This window comes from Nicotiana tabacum, chromosome 16 (genome assembly GCF_000715075.1).
Source record: "Nicotiana tabacum cultivar K326 chromosome 16, ASM71507v2, whole genome shotgun sequence".
Lineage (NCBI taxonomy): Eukaryota > Viridiplantae > Streptophyta > Magnoliopsida > Solanales > Solanaceae > Nicotiana > Nicotiana tabacum.
This window is the reverse complement of record NC_134095.1, coordinates 30,618,784-30,633,690: the sequence shown is the minus strand read 5'-3', so window position 1 is coordinate 30,633,690 and position 14,907 is coordinate 30,618,784. Positions and strand designations below refer to the sequence as shown.

General features: G+C 38.2%; 1 protein-coding gene across 3 annotated transcripts in view; it reads right to left on the bottom strand.

Moving 5' to 3' along the window:
- The window catches only part of LOC107784004 (BEACH domain-containing protein B), a 46,930-nt gene that overhangs the window by 13,064 nt on the left and 18,959 nt on the right, over positions 1–14,907 (bottom strand). For 2 of the 3 annotated variants that reach the window (XM_075232686.1, XM_075232687.1), the window contains exons 22-36: positions 14,702–14,890; positions 8,450–8,711; positions 8,076–8,267; positions 7,760–7,978; positions 7,493–7,669; positions 4,701–4,816; positions 4,098–4,559; positions 3,763–3,976; positions 2,333–2,554; positions 1,760–2,233; positions 1,344–1,685; positions 811–1,260; positions 681–727; positions 499–592; positions 97–303 (exon numbers count right to left, since the gene is read on the bottom strand). In XM_075232686.1, the coding sequence (XP_075088787.1) occupies positions 97–303; positions 499–592; positions 681–727; positions 811–1,260; positions 1,344–1,685; positions 1,760–2,233; positions 2,333–2,554; positions 3,763–3,976; positions 4,098–4,559; positions 4,701–4,816; positions 7,493–7,669; positions 7,760–7,978; positions 8,076–8,267; positions 8,450–8,711; positions 14,702–14,890 (3,667 nt within the window). The remainder of the gene's footprint in view (positions 1–96; positions 304–498; positions 593–680; positions 728–810; positions 1,261–1,343; positions 1,686–1,759; positions 2,234–2,332; positions 2,555–3,762; positions 3,977–4,097; positions 4,560–4,700; positions 4,817–7,492; positions 7,670–7,759; positions 7,979–8,075; positions 8,268–8,449; positions 8,712–14,701; positions 14,891–14,907) is intronic. The other variant, XM_075232688.1, reaches the window with a different exon arrangement.

The following is a 14,907-nucleotide window of genomic DNA, read 5'->3' as shown; positions in this document are numbered from 1 at the left end:
CATATTTTCCCCCTCAGGTGGGATACAAGCACTCATCATACAGCTGAAGAAAAACTTAAACCACGCCTTCAGTAGAAATATGCAATGAGACCATACCTTGGCCCATGGCGGTAGGCAAATATCACCTATTGGTTCTCCATCTTGTTTGACACCAAAATGGTATGAGTTTGAGTTGATCAGAAATTCTGGCATGTAAAAGAATTCAGGAATCAACTCTTTCACATCACTTGTATTAGAAAGGCAGTTCCGATATGTTCCTCCAATGCTATGAAAAAGCCGGTCAGCATGATCGAATTTGCCACCCTAAAAGTTGAGAAAACAAAGAAGACAAAAAAAAAATTATTAGTCGTTAAAAACTTTACCCTGGGTAGAAGACACAAACTCAAAAACACAATCAATCTCGACACTGCCGGGTAGATGAATCACTAAAGGATTAGACAACTTTAGCTATAAACTATCGAAACCAATGATCAATAGTATGAGCTATACTCCAAGTACCTGAAGATTACGGTGGAGGGCTGTAAAAGGTTCCAACCTCAGGAGGTAAAATAGCACAATTCCCATGCTCGAGTAATGAGAACCATAGTAAAAACTGTTTAAAGCAAGAATGATTGCACATCATGTACCATATCAAAGGTTACATTTTGAAGGATATACCAAGACGAAAATTCAAATATTACCTGGGAATATCAGGGTCACAGAAGTTACGATATCTATCCTCAAAGACCTGCAGAGGTCAACTGGTATTGCATCACAAACAGAGAGCTATAATTATATGCGAACTTACTCAACAAATAAGTATTGACTAACCTCAAACCTTTTAATATCCAGTGCTCCAACAGGTTTTGAAAGATCCCTAAAGGTCGAAGATTTGTTAAAATCAAGAGTCTCCGAAGAATAATCAGCCAGAACCCAAGGGAACACGGGATACTGGGTCAAATCATTGTAAGATCTACCAGCAAGAGTGTTCAGGATCATCAAATACTCAAAGTTTGTTATCTCCCTCCTCTTCCAGCGTTCTCTAGCATTTTCTGCCATCTCCAATGCCACACGTCTGTCCACAAAGGAAATAACTCCAGCCTTGTCCCTGTAACCCTTGGGAAACATACTCTCATTTCTGTTTATAACTATTAAGCTTCCAACGTCTTTGGCATCCTTTTGCGACGCAAAGTTAAAAAATACAGGAGCAGTGGAATCATTGAAGAAAATCTCAATTGCTGTATATCTTAGCAAATATCTAGTCCAATGGACAGCCTTTACCTACAATGAGAAACGTTTGAGAAGATAAGATTTAGGACAAAGAATATGAATTAAATCTTACAGAACAGCTTCAGCTCCAATACCTTGAAGATGCTCCATCTCCTGTGCCGATTTATATTGTTAGGATGCTTTTGATGCGCATCATTATTAACAGCACCAATGCTATTAATGGATCTTCCTCTCTCACAATCTAAATCAAAACTGATGGGCCATTTGAGAAATTTGTGATTTTGTAGTCCCCCTAACTGATCAGACTTGTTGACATCAAACTTCCCAGAAGAGTCAAAGTTTCTGAAAACGGATGACCCTCCTGTACCTTCGACCAGAAACTCACCGAAGAAATGCAAAAATTTCTTTTTCACTGCTAGATGTCCAGCTAACTTTCTCTTTGGTGTAACAAGGACACAGGGGACTGACATGAGAACCTGAAAATAAATCCAAGCATTAGAAATGCTGAATTAGGTCATTGCTTTATCTAGATGTAGAGATAAATTTTTACCTCACTATCTTCTGATTCCATCTGCGTGGAGGAGCAATCTAAGTCTTCCTTAGCAATGTCCTTCAGATCACCACTCTCTTTTACGACCTCCAAATACTGTCTATCTGACAAGTCCTCCGAGCCAGGCTTTTGCCCACTAAGTTCGCTCTCACTTTCATTCAATTCAGATGAACCCTCATCCGTAATCTTCCTTATCCCTTTCAGCAAGAACCTCTTCATTTGCTCTGGAATATGTGCTGCAAAACCGGCTTTGGAATCATTGAAAGGATTAAGAGCCACAACGCTAGGTGTGGTAGAGGTAGGACGACAAAGCTTTTCATCAAAATGATAATTCCGTCTCAACTTTTGACGGCAACGCCATGCGTCCTCTGTTTTATCAAGTTTCCAGTGTGTTACTGTGCTGTTTGGAAATGGATCAGCTGACCAAGGACCCCTTTCATCAATGAGAGAGCGAAAAGTGTGAATCCATTTACCCTATAAGAGCAAAAACCTATACTGTTAAGCACTGTTATGAAAAGCTCGATGTGGGAAGCATAGAAGCAACAAGCCAGTGACAATATTTCTTATACTTACAGCAACTATTTGCTGATGTTCATCATATGCTAGTTGGAAAGAACTCCTTCTGTTGTCATCGGAGGCAAGAATGACATTTAAACTACTCTGCATTTCATCTTCAAAAGCTTTCTTTTGGTTGGAATCTGCAATTGCAGTTTCATCCAACCTAACACGAAGCTCATGCAACTGCATGGTCCTATCTGCTATTGAACTCTTGACATATTTTACTTCATCAGCAAACTGGACAAGATGGACAGAAATTTCACTAGGCATAAAGCATAAGTGAAAAAATAAAAAACGGAAAGAAATAAAAGAGAAGCAAAGTTTCTGCAAACAAGCTCACGACAAAGAAAATTCTAACCACATACTGTCCCGCCAATGTTAGACTAACATAGATGGCCACCTTCCGGTTTCATTAAGCCCCAACATTTTAAGTGTTAGAACAGAAGTCGTCAACAGTTTAGTTTTAACGAATAATAGCTGTTCATTTTGGTCACTGAGGCACTCAGCAAAACGAGGGACAGAGCGGTAATTGGAAGTTCTTTCAGGGGCTTTCTCAACCAACATTCAGGTGTCTCAATTGTTATTTGCAGAGAACACAGTTGTTATATCAGGCTGATGAGGATTAGCTCCTTAGGCTGAGGAACACATTGTAAAATTTTCAATTAGTCCCAGACTAGAGAATAACCCTAAACATATGTGAAATAATTCCACTGGACGAGGTGAGTAATGTTTAGTACTCGGCAGCACTCCTCAGCTGAAAAGTATCCCTCCCAATCACCTATTCGGATTTACCTTTGGGGGTGTATCATAAAGACCAAGCAATAAGGAAAGCAACGACTGAGAGAGTTGGGAAGAGATTAGTAGGATGGAAAAGAGGTAAATTGTCAAAAGGAGGAAAAGAGAAATCAATTAGGAGTACTTTATCCAGCATTCCGGCTTCTCAAGTCCAGTATCCCAACTTACTATAAGTTACATTGTCCATTCCTCGGACCTTGTTTTCTCTACATTTTGTAGAATACATGAGATTCCAGTCAGTGTTGATGACTTGCTGTCTGTAGAGATTAGAGAACCACATTCTTTTATAAGTGTCCTTACTTTGTGTATTAGAATTTGGACGCAGGGATTTTGTCCACTTCTTTCAATAACTTATTTTCATAATAAAGGTCAAACATTCTATTGGTAACAAACCAGCAAGTATGGCAACTCCCTGGAACAAAAATACATAAATGGAATTTGAAAACTTCAACCAAAAGCCAATCCAAGGAGTAGGAGATACAAAAAAAAGGCAGGGAGACTACTGAAAAAAGGAACAAAATTTTTTTTCTTAAGACTACGAAGCGGCCATGGTGGGAGAAATAACAGAATTCACAACTTTCATGCATGTACTCACCAGAATGACCTAACTCTAAAGTACAAAATATTAAGTTATATAGCATAGTACGCACCGCAGAAAGCACACGATCCTTTTGAATCAGATTGTGAATGGTGCTTCCCTCTTTAGTACTGCTCCCTGACTCTAAAGAATCATCTCTGCTCACAATACTTGTAGCTAGCATCAATTTCCCGCAATTGACAGTTTCTCGAATCATGCGAGCTATAACATGAAATCTAGCCCCGTCATCCAGCGCCCCATAATGAGACCTAACTGCGAGTAATGCCCTAAACATGTGTTGAATTGAATGTCATGTCTTGTCAATACAAATGATAAGCCAGAAAGAAGCCAGACAATACCAAATAATTTAAGAGACATAGGAAAGATAAATGAATTATGAAGCATTACCAAATAAAAAGCTGCAAGCGGCTCTTGCTTTGCTCATCATCAGCAGTCAGAAGGCAAGGCAGAAGGGGGATAACCTGTTGTACACATCGAGATGCTCGTTCAAGCGATGATTTACAAAGATATAGGATAATCAACCGAAATACAATTCTTGGACACTTTTCCCCTCTTAAAAGCATAGCCTTATCAACAGGCTTGTTGGGTTTTCCAGCCAAAGCATTGCTAATCCCCCCTGATACGACAACTGCAGCCATTTCTGCAGCTGGTATATTCAGTGATTCTACCAAGCCACGGGCTCTTTGGCTAAGTGATGGTGTTACTGACTGTGAGGACCTGGGTAACATCTTGCTTGGTCCCTTGCCATTCATCTCACTTATAGCATTCCAAAGATTGTCACATAAATTCCACCACTCGTCGTCAATTTTCTCATCTTCATTAACGTCAGGCCGCTTGGAAACATGATTCCTGGAAAGAGAGAAACAAAAAGAGCTTTTACAATTGAAAGTAGTGGAAGCGATGTGGTAGCTTCATCAATTTGGCAAGGCCAGCCAATAAACTGCTGCAACATCAGGTACCTATAAAAAAGCCAAACTATATCTGCAGTACCTCGATTGCTTCTCATCAGGTTCTCCTTGAAGGGCATCAAGTAAAGCAGAACCAAGGTCTTTCAGATGTTCTAGTTCTAAGAACTCTGAAGAAAATTCTGTGTTGCTGGCTGGATACTGTGGCCAATAGAGAAAAATCAAGTTTAATACACTTGCAACAAGAAATGAAACAACAAAAACGACATTCCACTTCTATTGGATAAATTCATAAAGCCTCCATCTTATTAATGACCCAATGTTCTCAACAACGACCAGCATCTTATAGTGTGCCAACAGCGAAGCTGGGTTTCAAACAGGAACATGGTCCAATTTCCTTACTACAGGCAAAAGAAATAAGTCTTTATCACTTGTTGGGAAAGTACTTGGCTTCCACGGTACAAATAATAACTGCTAGCCACTAGAAAGACTTCAGACAACAAAAAGTTCAGGAAAACTGTAAAAGAGCAAGAAGCAACGACTTCAATTTGTTGTAAACGGCATATAAGAGGGATCCTTATCTGGGAGTTCAGGTTGACCACAAGAACAAGGAAGGCCAAATACATATGTGGACCCCTAAACTTGTCTGCTATTCTCATTTAGACACTTGAACTAGGGCAAGTACCTATTGAACACCTCAACTCAAGTTAAACTGTGTCTATTAGACACAACTTGGTGAGGTGGCAGTGTGTGAATGACACTTTCTTTAAGAGCGTAAGAGATCAGTTTTTTCTTTTCCTAATTTATTTTCTCTTTCTTTTTTCTCCTCTCTCATCAACCTTCCCCCCCCCCCCCCCAAAAAAAAAACCTATCCTAGTTTTGTTTGCCGAGAAGAATGGAGATTGCCAGAGAGATTTTTTAAGGACCCAAATCACCTACTCAAGGTTCTTCCGTCACTGCTGATGTTTTTTGACATTTGGAACTGTAAACAAAAAACTTGCTAATTCTCTCCTATATCCTTGTGTTATCAATGAAATCAAATATCAATGCAAGGAGATTCAGGAGCTCAAACAAAATAATTGCATTATGATAGCAGATAATTAAAGACAAAGGAAATTATCTTACTACTCCACTAATAGATGCTGAATGGTGGAGGGATATCTTCAAATTCAGTTAAAACGACACATTACAGTACAAAGTTACCTCCGCAACAGAAATTTAAGCTTGGTATCACAATTTTATAATCCTATTTTTTTTTTCAAAAACAGTACATCAGTTAATTTGAGATTATGGTCTTGAAATAAAATGGCTACTGCATAACCCAGAAACTGCAAGATGTATCAAACCTGCCATAAACAGTACTACTCTGCCTTTCCTATCTATTGGGTTTGTTGAGAAGACAAAGGGGGGTGATCTATGGAGAAGATGGGCGAGGGGTTCGGCCGACGGCAGGGGATTTGGCTGGCGAGGGATTGGGGACAGCGATAGGAAGAAGGACATTTTTCTTCTTTCTTTTTTTATTTGTTCTTATTTTAGATTTTTGCTTTTTCTTTCTGTTGACATGTCTTTTTCCATTGGTCGATTGCCATGGGATAGCAAGTGATACTCACGCACCAAACATAATTTGAGATTATTAAATTTGTGTCCAATAGTACATATTTCTACCACAAAAAGTGTTCAATAGGTACTTGCCCTAGTTTAAGTGCCTAAATGAAAATAGCGGACAAGTTTAGGGGGCCGCGTATGTATTTGGCCAACAAGGAAAGTTCAACCTAAGGAACTTTCGTAATTACCTGAATTTCAACTATGACACAGCTGAAGAAGTTGCATAACATTAACATAGATATTCTAACATGTAACAATTAATTCTCTTGACATTCAACACCTTAGTTCTCTTGGTTTTCAACATGTCCACTCAAATTCAAGGTAGTCCAGCAACTTCAGTTCGCAAATGAAAGTTAGAAAATTAAGTTGAGCACACCAGCTCATTTTTCTCCTCATTCCGTGGTGACACAAGATCAACTCAGCAATGCGTTATCTTGAAACAATGAAGAGATGAAGATTTTCTAGTACAATGACCGAACTTTGATACCATAAAAAAAGAAAAGAAAATTTTCCTTGAACAGTGAATCCTTAATATCCATTCCACTATACCCTGTTTACAAGAGCCAATAACTTTAAATATAGGATGCTTAGCATGTTCCATGAGGTTATTGATTTTATTTGATTCTTCATTCTCGAGGGTGTACCAAAAAAATATAGAACGCTAAAGTTCAAAGCGGAAAAATTATAAAACCTTTCAAGCAAGTGGGAGATCAGAGTACAGAGGAGAAACCAAGGGCATTGGTAAATTTCCCTAGGGTACAAATAAGTATGTTTACCCAGGAGAAGAGAACAAGGTAATTACTCAAGAATTCAAGATGTTGTGGCGTCATTAGGGGAGACTTGCCACATGAAAGGGGCTTTATCAAGGGTAACTTGCCAGACGAAAATCCTGTACTTAAAAACGTATATTCAAACAAATATTCTGAGCAATACTAGGGAGACGAGGAGAAGGTAAAATTAGAGTGCTAGATACAGGAGCTCACAGTTCAGATACTTTTTCAAAAGTTTAAAGCTACTAGTTCTGAAATTTAAACCTGCAATGTGAGCTACAAACAACTTGCATCAACTTACTATAACATTTATGTTTCGGGAATAATACCAAAAACCTTTGCAAGTGGCTTGTGGACAAGGCAATAATTGTTATGGTGTGGAGGAAAAGCAAAAATACAATAATCACTTACACATTTAGCAAAATAGCAGTTAATTTCAGTTGACCAAGAATAGAGAGAAAACAATGGGTGGAGGAGCTAGAGTTTCAAGCGAGACAAGTACCGGAAGATTATACTTCATTTCAGAAAGAAGCATCTCATCAACAAGTTTTAAAAGATACAGCATGTTGTCTCGACAAGGCTGAGTGATAAGAACGTTTCCCACCGCAGATAAGTCTAACAGCTTGCGGACTAAGTCCTCGTACAGATCACGAAGGAAGTGCCTAAAAGCAATTCCACCCTAGGAACAAAAGCTTGAAATAGTCAAATCGTTGACAACAAAACTCAAGTTGTAAAAGGATTGTCTCACAAAGTAGAGGTAAGAATATACTTGTTCACAATGTACAAGGAGAAAGTTCATGGTCTCCTCCAAGTGTTGCCAGCCACCTTTTATAGAATGCATGTAATGACAAAGAACAACACAGTAGAAACTCCTCAAAAGATTTTGCTCGCTAGTTTCAGTATCATTGTTAATTTTCGACTCCAATTTGTAGTTTTTCAATGCATTAAGCTTCACGGAGGCATCCAGCCATGCATTCCACCCGTGTTCCTAAGCAACAATGTTCAAACAATAAGAATGTCATTATGCCTCATCGAAACAAAGTTAAAGATGGGAAATATCCTAAAGCAACAGATCAGATTTCTACCATTAGAGCTTCAACGTTTGTAGTATTCGAATCGAGAAGATCAAGTAGATCGCTAATAATTTTTATTCTTGTAGGAGCATCCTTACAACCTGATAAGAATCTGAAAATAAGGGCTAAAATCTGAGGAAGGAAAAACTGAGAGCTATTTCTGCTACTTTTCTGAAGGTCGAGTTGGTTATGCTTCTGTAGAACCTGAAACAAAAGATCCAAATAGTTCAATGAACTTCTGCATGTGCACTAACTATTGAATAACTAATCAAACAAATCAAACTTTGCAACGCAACCACCAGTTAGTACATTGTATAATAGCATGACTTGCTAAGTGAGATTGTTATCTGGGGAAAAAAACGAGAGCACCAATTAACATGCATCACCTGTTTAGGGCTGGCACCGCCAAGCAGAACGTCAAACAATGTTGCACACAAGAGATCTGTCTGAGGAAATTTAAACAGTCTGTCAGATATAACCGAGAAAATGGGTTGCATCCTTGAACTAACTTTCCTAAGGCCCTCTGAGAGAGATTTAGATCTGCCAACAGCAATACTGAAAAATTTTGATCCTTTCTTCTCTAACGGAAGACCAACCAGCAGTCGTCCAAGGAACTGCAGACCTAGTAGCCTGATGGGCTCGAAGTCCCTGCAACAAGTACAGCAAACGATGGACAATCGAAACAGACTGTGGTTTTGAATAATTCCAACAAATTACTTCAGAAGGCACGTTCACTACAACAATTTATGTACACGGGAATACAAATATAAGGCGAAATACATAAACGGCCCATTTAAGTTGTCCACAACAAACAAACAGCACCTCAAATGACCCCTTAATCATTTGGACACTTCAAGTGTCTATTTAGTAGATCAGGTAAATACCCGAGTGCAACAGATCATATACGTGAGTAACACTTGCCAATTATTTGTCAAATGAGCCAATTAATGAACGACACGCGTAATTTGTAATAAAACTTTAACACATTTAATTGACAAAAATAGAAAATGAATTTAAAGAATGAAAAACCCCTTTTCTCTCACTTCAAACGAACCCCCCCCCCCCCACACCCCCACCCCAAACTTCATCTTCTTCCTTCCACCCAAAACCAGCGCCACCTCCCACCCCTCCCCCATTTCATCTTCTTCCTTCTGCCCATCTTCTGCGTCCCCCGTCCCCTTTTCCCAAATCCACCCTCCTCCCATTCCTTATATCAGAACAAGGAATCATTGACGGACCTCGCCGGAAAAAAGCTCATGTCTCTCGCCGGAAAACTGATCCCTGAGCAAAGCTGAAAGAAACGATTCTACTGAAATCTTCAGTCTTCTCTCTACATCATTTTTTGGTTATGAATGTGCGCTTATATCACTTTTGTTTTTCTAATTTATTATTTTTGGTGTAAAATTATCCTTACAATTATCGGCGGCTTCAAATAATTAGTTGTTGTTTGTGTGTTTCTATTGGAATGAAGATGTAGTTGGATGAAAAGGGGCGTTATCTAATGGAGTTTGGTGGTTTTTTGCAGCTGTTGTTGCTGCAATTTTTGCTGCTTCTTTCAGTTGGGCTCGAGATTGATTTTGGCTCGACGGAATAAGGCGGAGCTCTGGAGGTACGGGCAGTAAGTTTTGTGATGAAAGGCGGCAGTTTCTGGTGATTTAAGGTGGTTTAGTTGGAGCTTTAGTGGCTGATTTTCATGGCCTCTATGGTGGTTTTATGGTGGGTTGCAGTTGAAACGAAGAAGAGGGGCTAAGTTGCGGCTATTTCTTGTTTTTTCCACCAAAAGAAAATTAGCTGAAAAAATATATTCACGCGCTCAAAATTTTGTTAGCAAACACGCAGCCACATCAGCGACATGTATTTACTTGATCTATTTAATAGACACTTACAGCGTCTCAATGATAAAGGGGTCAGTTGAGGTGTTTGTCTGATCGTTGTGGATAACTTAAAGGGGTCGTTTATATATTTCGCCTAAATATAATGTAAAGAATTACTACGTAATTACAAACAATACAAATTATTATGTTGTTACCATTAAAAGGGAATTGAAATGGTAACACATCCAAGTTAGAAAACAGAAATGGAATGAGAGCATGCCAAGTATCAGAAACCTGTAGGACAATAGCAAAGTAAATTTTTATAATGTAGAGAGAACTTAAGAATATCTTCTACCAATGAAAATTTCACACTGCACAATCCTTAGGCCTAAGGAAAATATCTGACATCGCAAGACCCTCTGCCAGTTGTTCAATAGTCCACCTAGCTCACAGGGATAATTGTGCTTTTATTTAAGTTTATCCTTATCCAGAAAAACAATAAAACCATAGCAGAATATTCTACAGTTGCTAAAGTTGATCTATGCTAGATTGTCCACATTGGTTGTGGAAATGAGTTCTTGTCCCATTTTAAGGTCTTGGGCAATCTCACCTCATAAGTTAGCATTTGGCTTGAGTTAGGTCCAAAGTCCATTTTCTTCACACGTTATCACAGGCTTTCGTCGTTGAGCCAAGGGTCTATCGGAAACGGCCTTTCTACCCTGACAAGGTAAGAGTAAGGTCTACGTATACTCTACCCTCCCCAGACCCCATTTGTGCGATTACACTGGGTTTGTTGTTTGTTGTTATCATAGCCTTCGTGAGCAATTACTCATTGCACATTTACTAGCGAAAGTTCGGAAAATAGTATCGCCGTTGTGCATTTGTTGGCGGTTGTGAAAGTTGTCACATCACCCTCTTGTGAGCAAAACAAGATGAGTCATGCGGGAAAATAACGATCTTGCGTGCCTACATGCACCGATCAAATCTAGTATTTTCGCGACAGGTTCTTCACATGCCGAGTGTGTGAACCATTTCTAGACGTTTTCCAGCTAGAAGGGTTGGCTCTTAGGTGTTATCTCCTCGTGACCTTGAGTAGGCCCCGGCACAGCACCTTTCTCGCTCGAAGGATCTATAAAAAGAACGTCCCACTACATTCGTATCCCATTAATAAAGAACAGATAAATAATATATTCCAAGTCTTACATTTAAGCATACGCATTGGGAAAAAACCTCTGGCTTTGGACTCTCTGCTTTGATAGATCTTTCCTCTCAAAAGAGGTTTTACCAAACCCACAATGTCTTTTGTTTAATACCCATTTTCAGGAGCGGGAACCTTAAATAGAAAACCTTTTCTTCTACCCTCATTAATCAATCCACGAGGTGCTCCCAAATTCCTACCACCGGATCAGGGTACAGTTTTCCGGCCACTTCAGGTGAAGATATCTATTTCTCAGGGATTGACTTTTCTTTTCCGACCCCATCCACCTAAAGGTTTCCAGATTCCAACCACTAGCAAAACGGGTTACAACAAACTTCAAATTCTACCTACGGTGAACTTGATTTTCCAATAGGAATTTTCAGGTTTTAAGTCATCTTTAAGTCGATTTCCCCCGCAGCTTCCAGGGATTTGAGAAACTTGGTTGCAATAAAATGGAATCCAATACTTTGAATAGTATGATGGTTTCTTTACATGATTTTACTCTTTCATTTCATTTTGTTTGTGATAATTGACTTGGCACAAAGTTTAATAATGAAAGGAAGACTTTAACACTTATGGTGGAAAAACCTCTCATACACAAGAGGCATGCCAAAAAATAGAGAATCTACAGAAAGATAGGATTCTTCGCGAAAGATACCAATCTTCTATACAAATAGAAACTTCATAGGTGCATCAAAAGACACGAAGAATATATTATATTTGAGTTCCTTCATAATAAAACACTTAAACGGGACATACTCTAGAATAGTTTTTCTCATTCAGATAGGTAATAGCGTGGTTGGTGTCTTCCAATCTTCTTTTTCTCAGTCTTTGGGTCATTGATTCAGGTATGTCTAATCATATTTCTGGTAAATAAATCATTTCTCTGTCATTTCTTAATCAATCTCTACTAATAGTCACAATGGCCAACATAAACCATGGCAACAAAAATAGCTCAAGCTACCCAACTTTCTTCCGTAACTTTGATTTCAGTTTTTTCTGTTTATGGTTGTCTTTATCCATAAGTCCTTTAACCCAGACACTTAACTACTCACAAACCTTCTTCCGTAACTTTGGTGTCACACAGAATATTGTACGGGACTAGTCATTGATTCAAGACATGAATCACATGGACTTTATTACCTAAGCCTTCAAAAATCATATAAAGCTTGTCTTATTACCAATTCACCTAAATGATTGAGACATCCTAGTTTATCTTTTCTTATAAAGTAATAATTTTACTAATAATGAAAAACTCTTCCCTATACAACAGTATGCCAAAAGTAAAGAATCTACAAAGATAACCTAGTTTATCAAAGCTTCAGAAAATGATATCTAATTTGTCTTACTTATCTACTGAAGAATGTGATGGGTTCGGCTCGGTAAGCATACTTATTTTCCCTTACCTCGACGAGTTGATAATCGAGCAACTTTCCTTTCTCTTTACTTCATTAAGATGTGTGGGGGTCCTAGTCGGGTTAGTTCTACTTTGGTATTCCGCGACTTTGTCAGTGTCATGGATTATTATTCAAGATGAACTTGGATATTCTTGATGAAAGATCTATCCGAGTTATTTTCCATTTTCCAGACCTCCATACTCAAATCCAAAATCAATTTGGGGTTATATCTACTCTTTTCATAGTAATAATGCACCAGAATGTTTATCTTCTCCATTTTAACGGTTAATGAACTCTCATGGGATCATATATCAAACGTCCTCCTCGCACCTCTAAAGAAAATAAAATAGCTAACAGGAAAAATAGCATTTGATTGAGACCGCTCGCACCATACTCATTAGTTTCAGCTCGTGGTTGAATGAGTGTTCATATTTTGTGACTTTTATCCGATTCCAAGACGTGGGCCCGGGTCGACTTTTAGGGGCGATTTTCGAAATTCTTGTTAAAATCTTGATTTCATTAATTAGATTAGTTTATATTAGTTGTATTTATAGTATGTAATTATTTTTGGCTAGATTTGGGCCATACGAAGTCAGAAAACCGAGGAAAAGGCATTCTTGTTGATTGATTGCGCTTGGCTCGAGGTAAGTGGCTTGCCTAACCTTGTGCGGGGGAAATTCCCTTAGGATTTGGTATTGTTGTGATATTTCTGTGTTATGTGAGCGCCGTGTACGCAAGGTGACGAGTACGTACACGGGCTAATTGTTGAAAAATCTGGTTTTCACTGAGTAGTAATCTGTTACAACTTAATTGAGTTATACCAGCATATGTGACAATCAAGTTGCATCTTCATATTGCATCAGATTTGGTGTTTTATGACAGGACTAAGCACAAAGTCTTTGATTGTCATTTCGTCAGAGAAATAAAACACCCCCATGAGACATCGTCACAAAGTTTATAGAGTCGAATGATCAGCTTGCAGATATATTATTCATCAATTCATAGGACAAGTTACATATGCAGCAACAGTGATTAGAAAAGCGATCACTTCGTCGCTTTAAGCGCGAAGCAACCCAGTATCGCTTCTAGCTGCCTGAGGCGACTCGACCGAAGGAAGCACACGCTTCAATGGACGAAGCGACAGAGCGAGGAAAGCGATCGCTTCTGTTAAAAAAGCGCAGAGGGCCCTTTTAAAAAAAAAAAAAAATTTTGAGTCTATTTTTTTATTATACAAAACAGGCCCCTAAATCGACAAAACAGACCCCTTCGACAAAACAGAGACATCGACAAAACCTAAGGTTCTCGCCATTGCTGACCCCTTCTCTCTCGCTCGAGCTCGACCCCTTCTCCCTTCTCGCTCGCGACTCGACCATTGCTGACCATTTCTCCAGTCCAGGTAATTTCTTCTTCTCCTTTCTTCTTCAGTTCTTCTCATTTTTTTCTTTTTTCTTTCTTCTTCTTCTTCTTTCTTTCTCTAGTCCAGAACAGATTCTCCTATTTTTTCTTTCTTTTTCCTTCTTATTATAGTGTATATTTCAGTATATAAAATTAGTTATTATATATATGTTATATTTTCAGTTTATTTGATTAATTTTATATGTATTTCATTTTAGAAAATTCATTATTATATATATATAAATATATATGTATGTATGTGTGTGTGTTATATTTTAGTTTAATTGATTTTTTTAATATGTATTTCAGTTTATAAAATTAATTAATATATATATTATATGCATTTTCGGTTTATAAAATTAATTATTTTTTTATTGCGCTTCACTTTTATAAAGCGTGCGCTTCGCTTTTGAAGCGAGGCGAGCCCTTGTCACTTTTTTGCGCTTCTCGCTCTTAAAAACACTGTGCAGCAAGCTTAGTACATGCAATTTGTATGGACCAGCTTGAGAGGAGTGTTAGAGATATTGTAAATATGTTATATCAATTAGGATCAGATAGTGTCAATTAGGCGTATAGATTTCAGTTAGCTTGATTGATTTCCTGTAGGGTGTAATTCTTGATTTTCCTTCCTAATTTAGAGCATGAATACTTCAATATTTAAACACCCAATAGCTTCAAAGAATAATCAAGCTGAGTTTCTCTAAATTTTGTTGTTTTTTCTTTCATTTCTCACAATGGTAGCACCTCTAACAATTTAAGCTTTTAGATGGGGTGGTCGCACAATTCGACAATTATGATAACTGAAATATGTGTTTCTACAATTTGAGGTCATACCTTTCAAGAAGATTTACAAATATGTGACAACCACCAATCATATTGACTTGTTCAAGGAAAGATGCAAGCAGTTGTTTCTGAGAAACAGCCCGAATAACCATATGCAGAACATCTTCAATGCATGCCATGTCCTGGCTACTTTCAAAAAAGGCTATGAGAGATTTTATATCTGATGCTGAAATATGCTTTCTGAAAAAATAAAATAT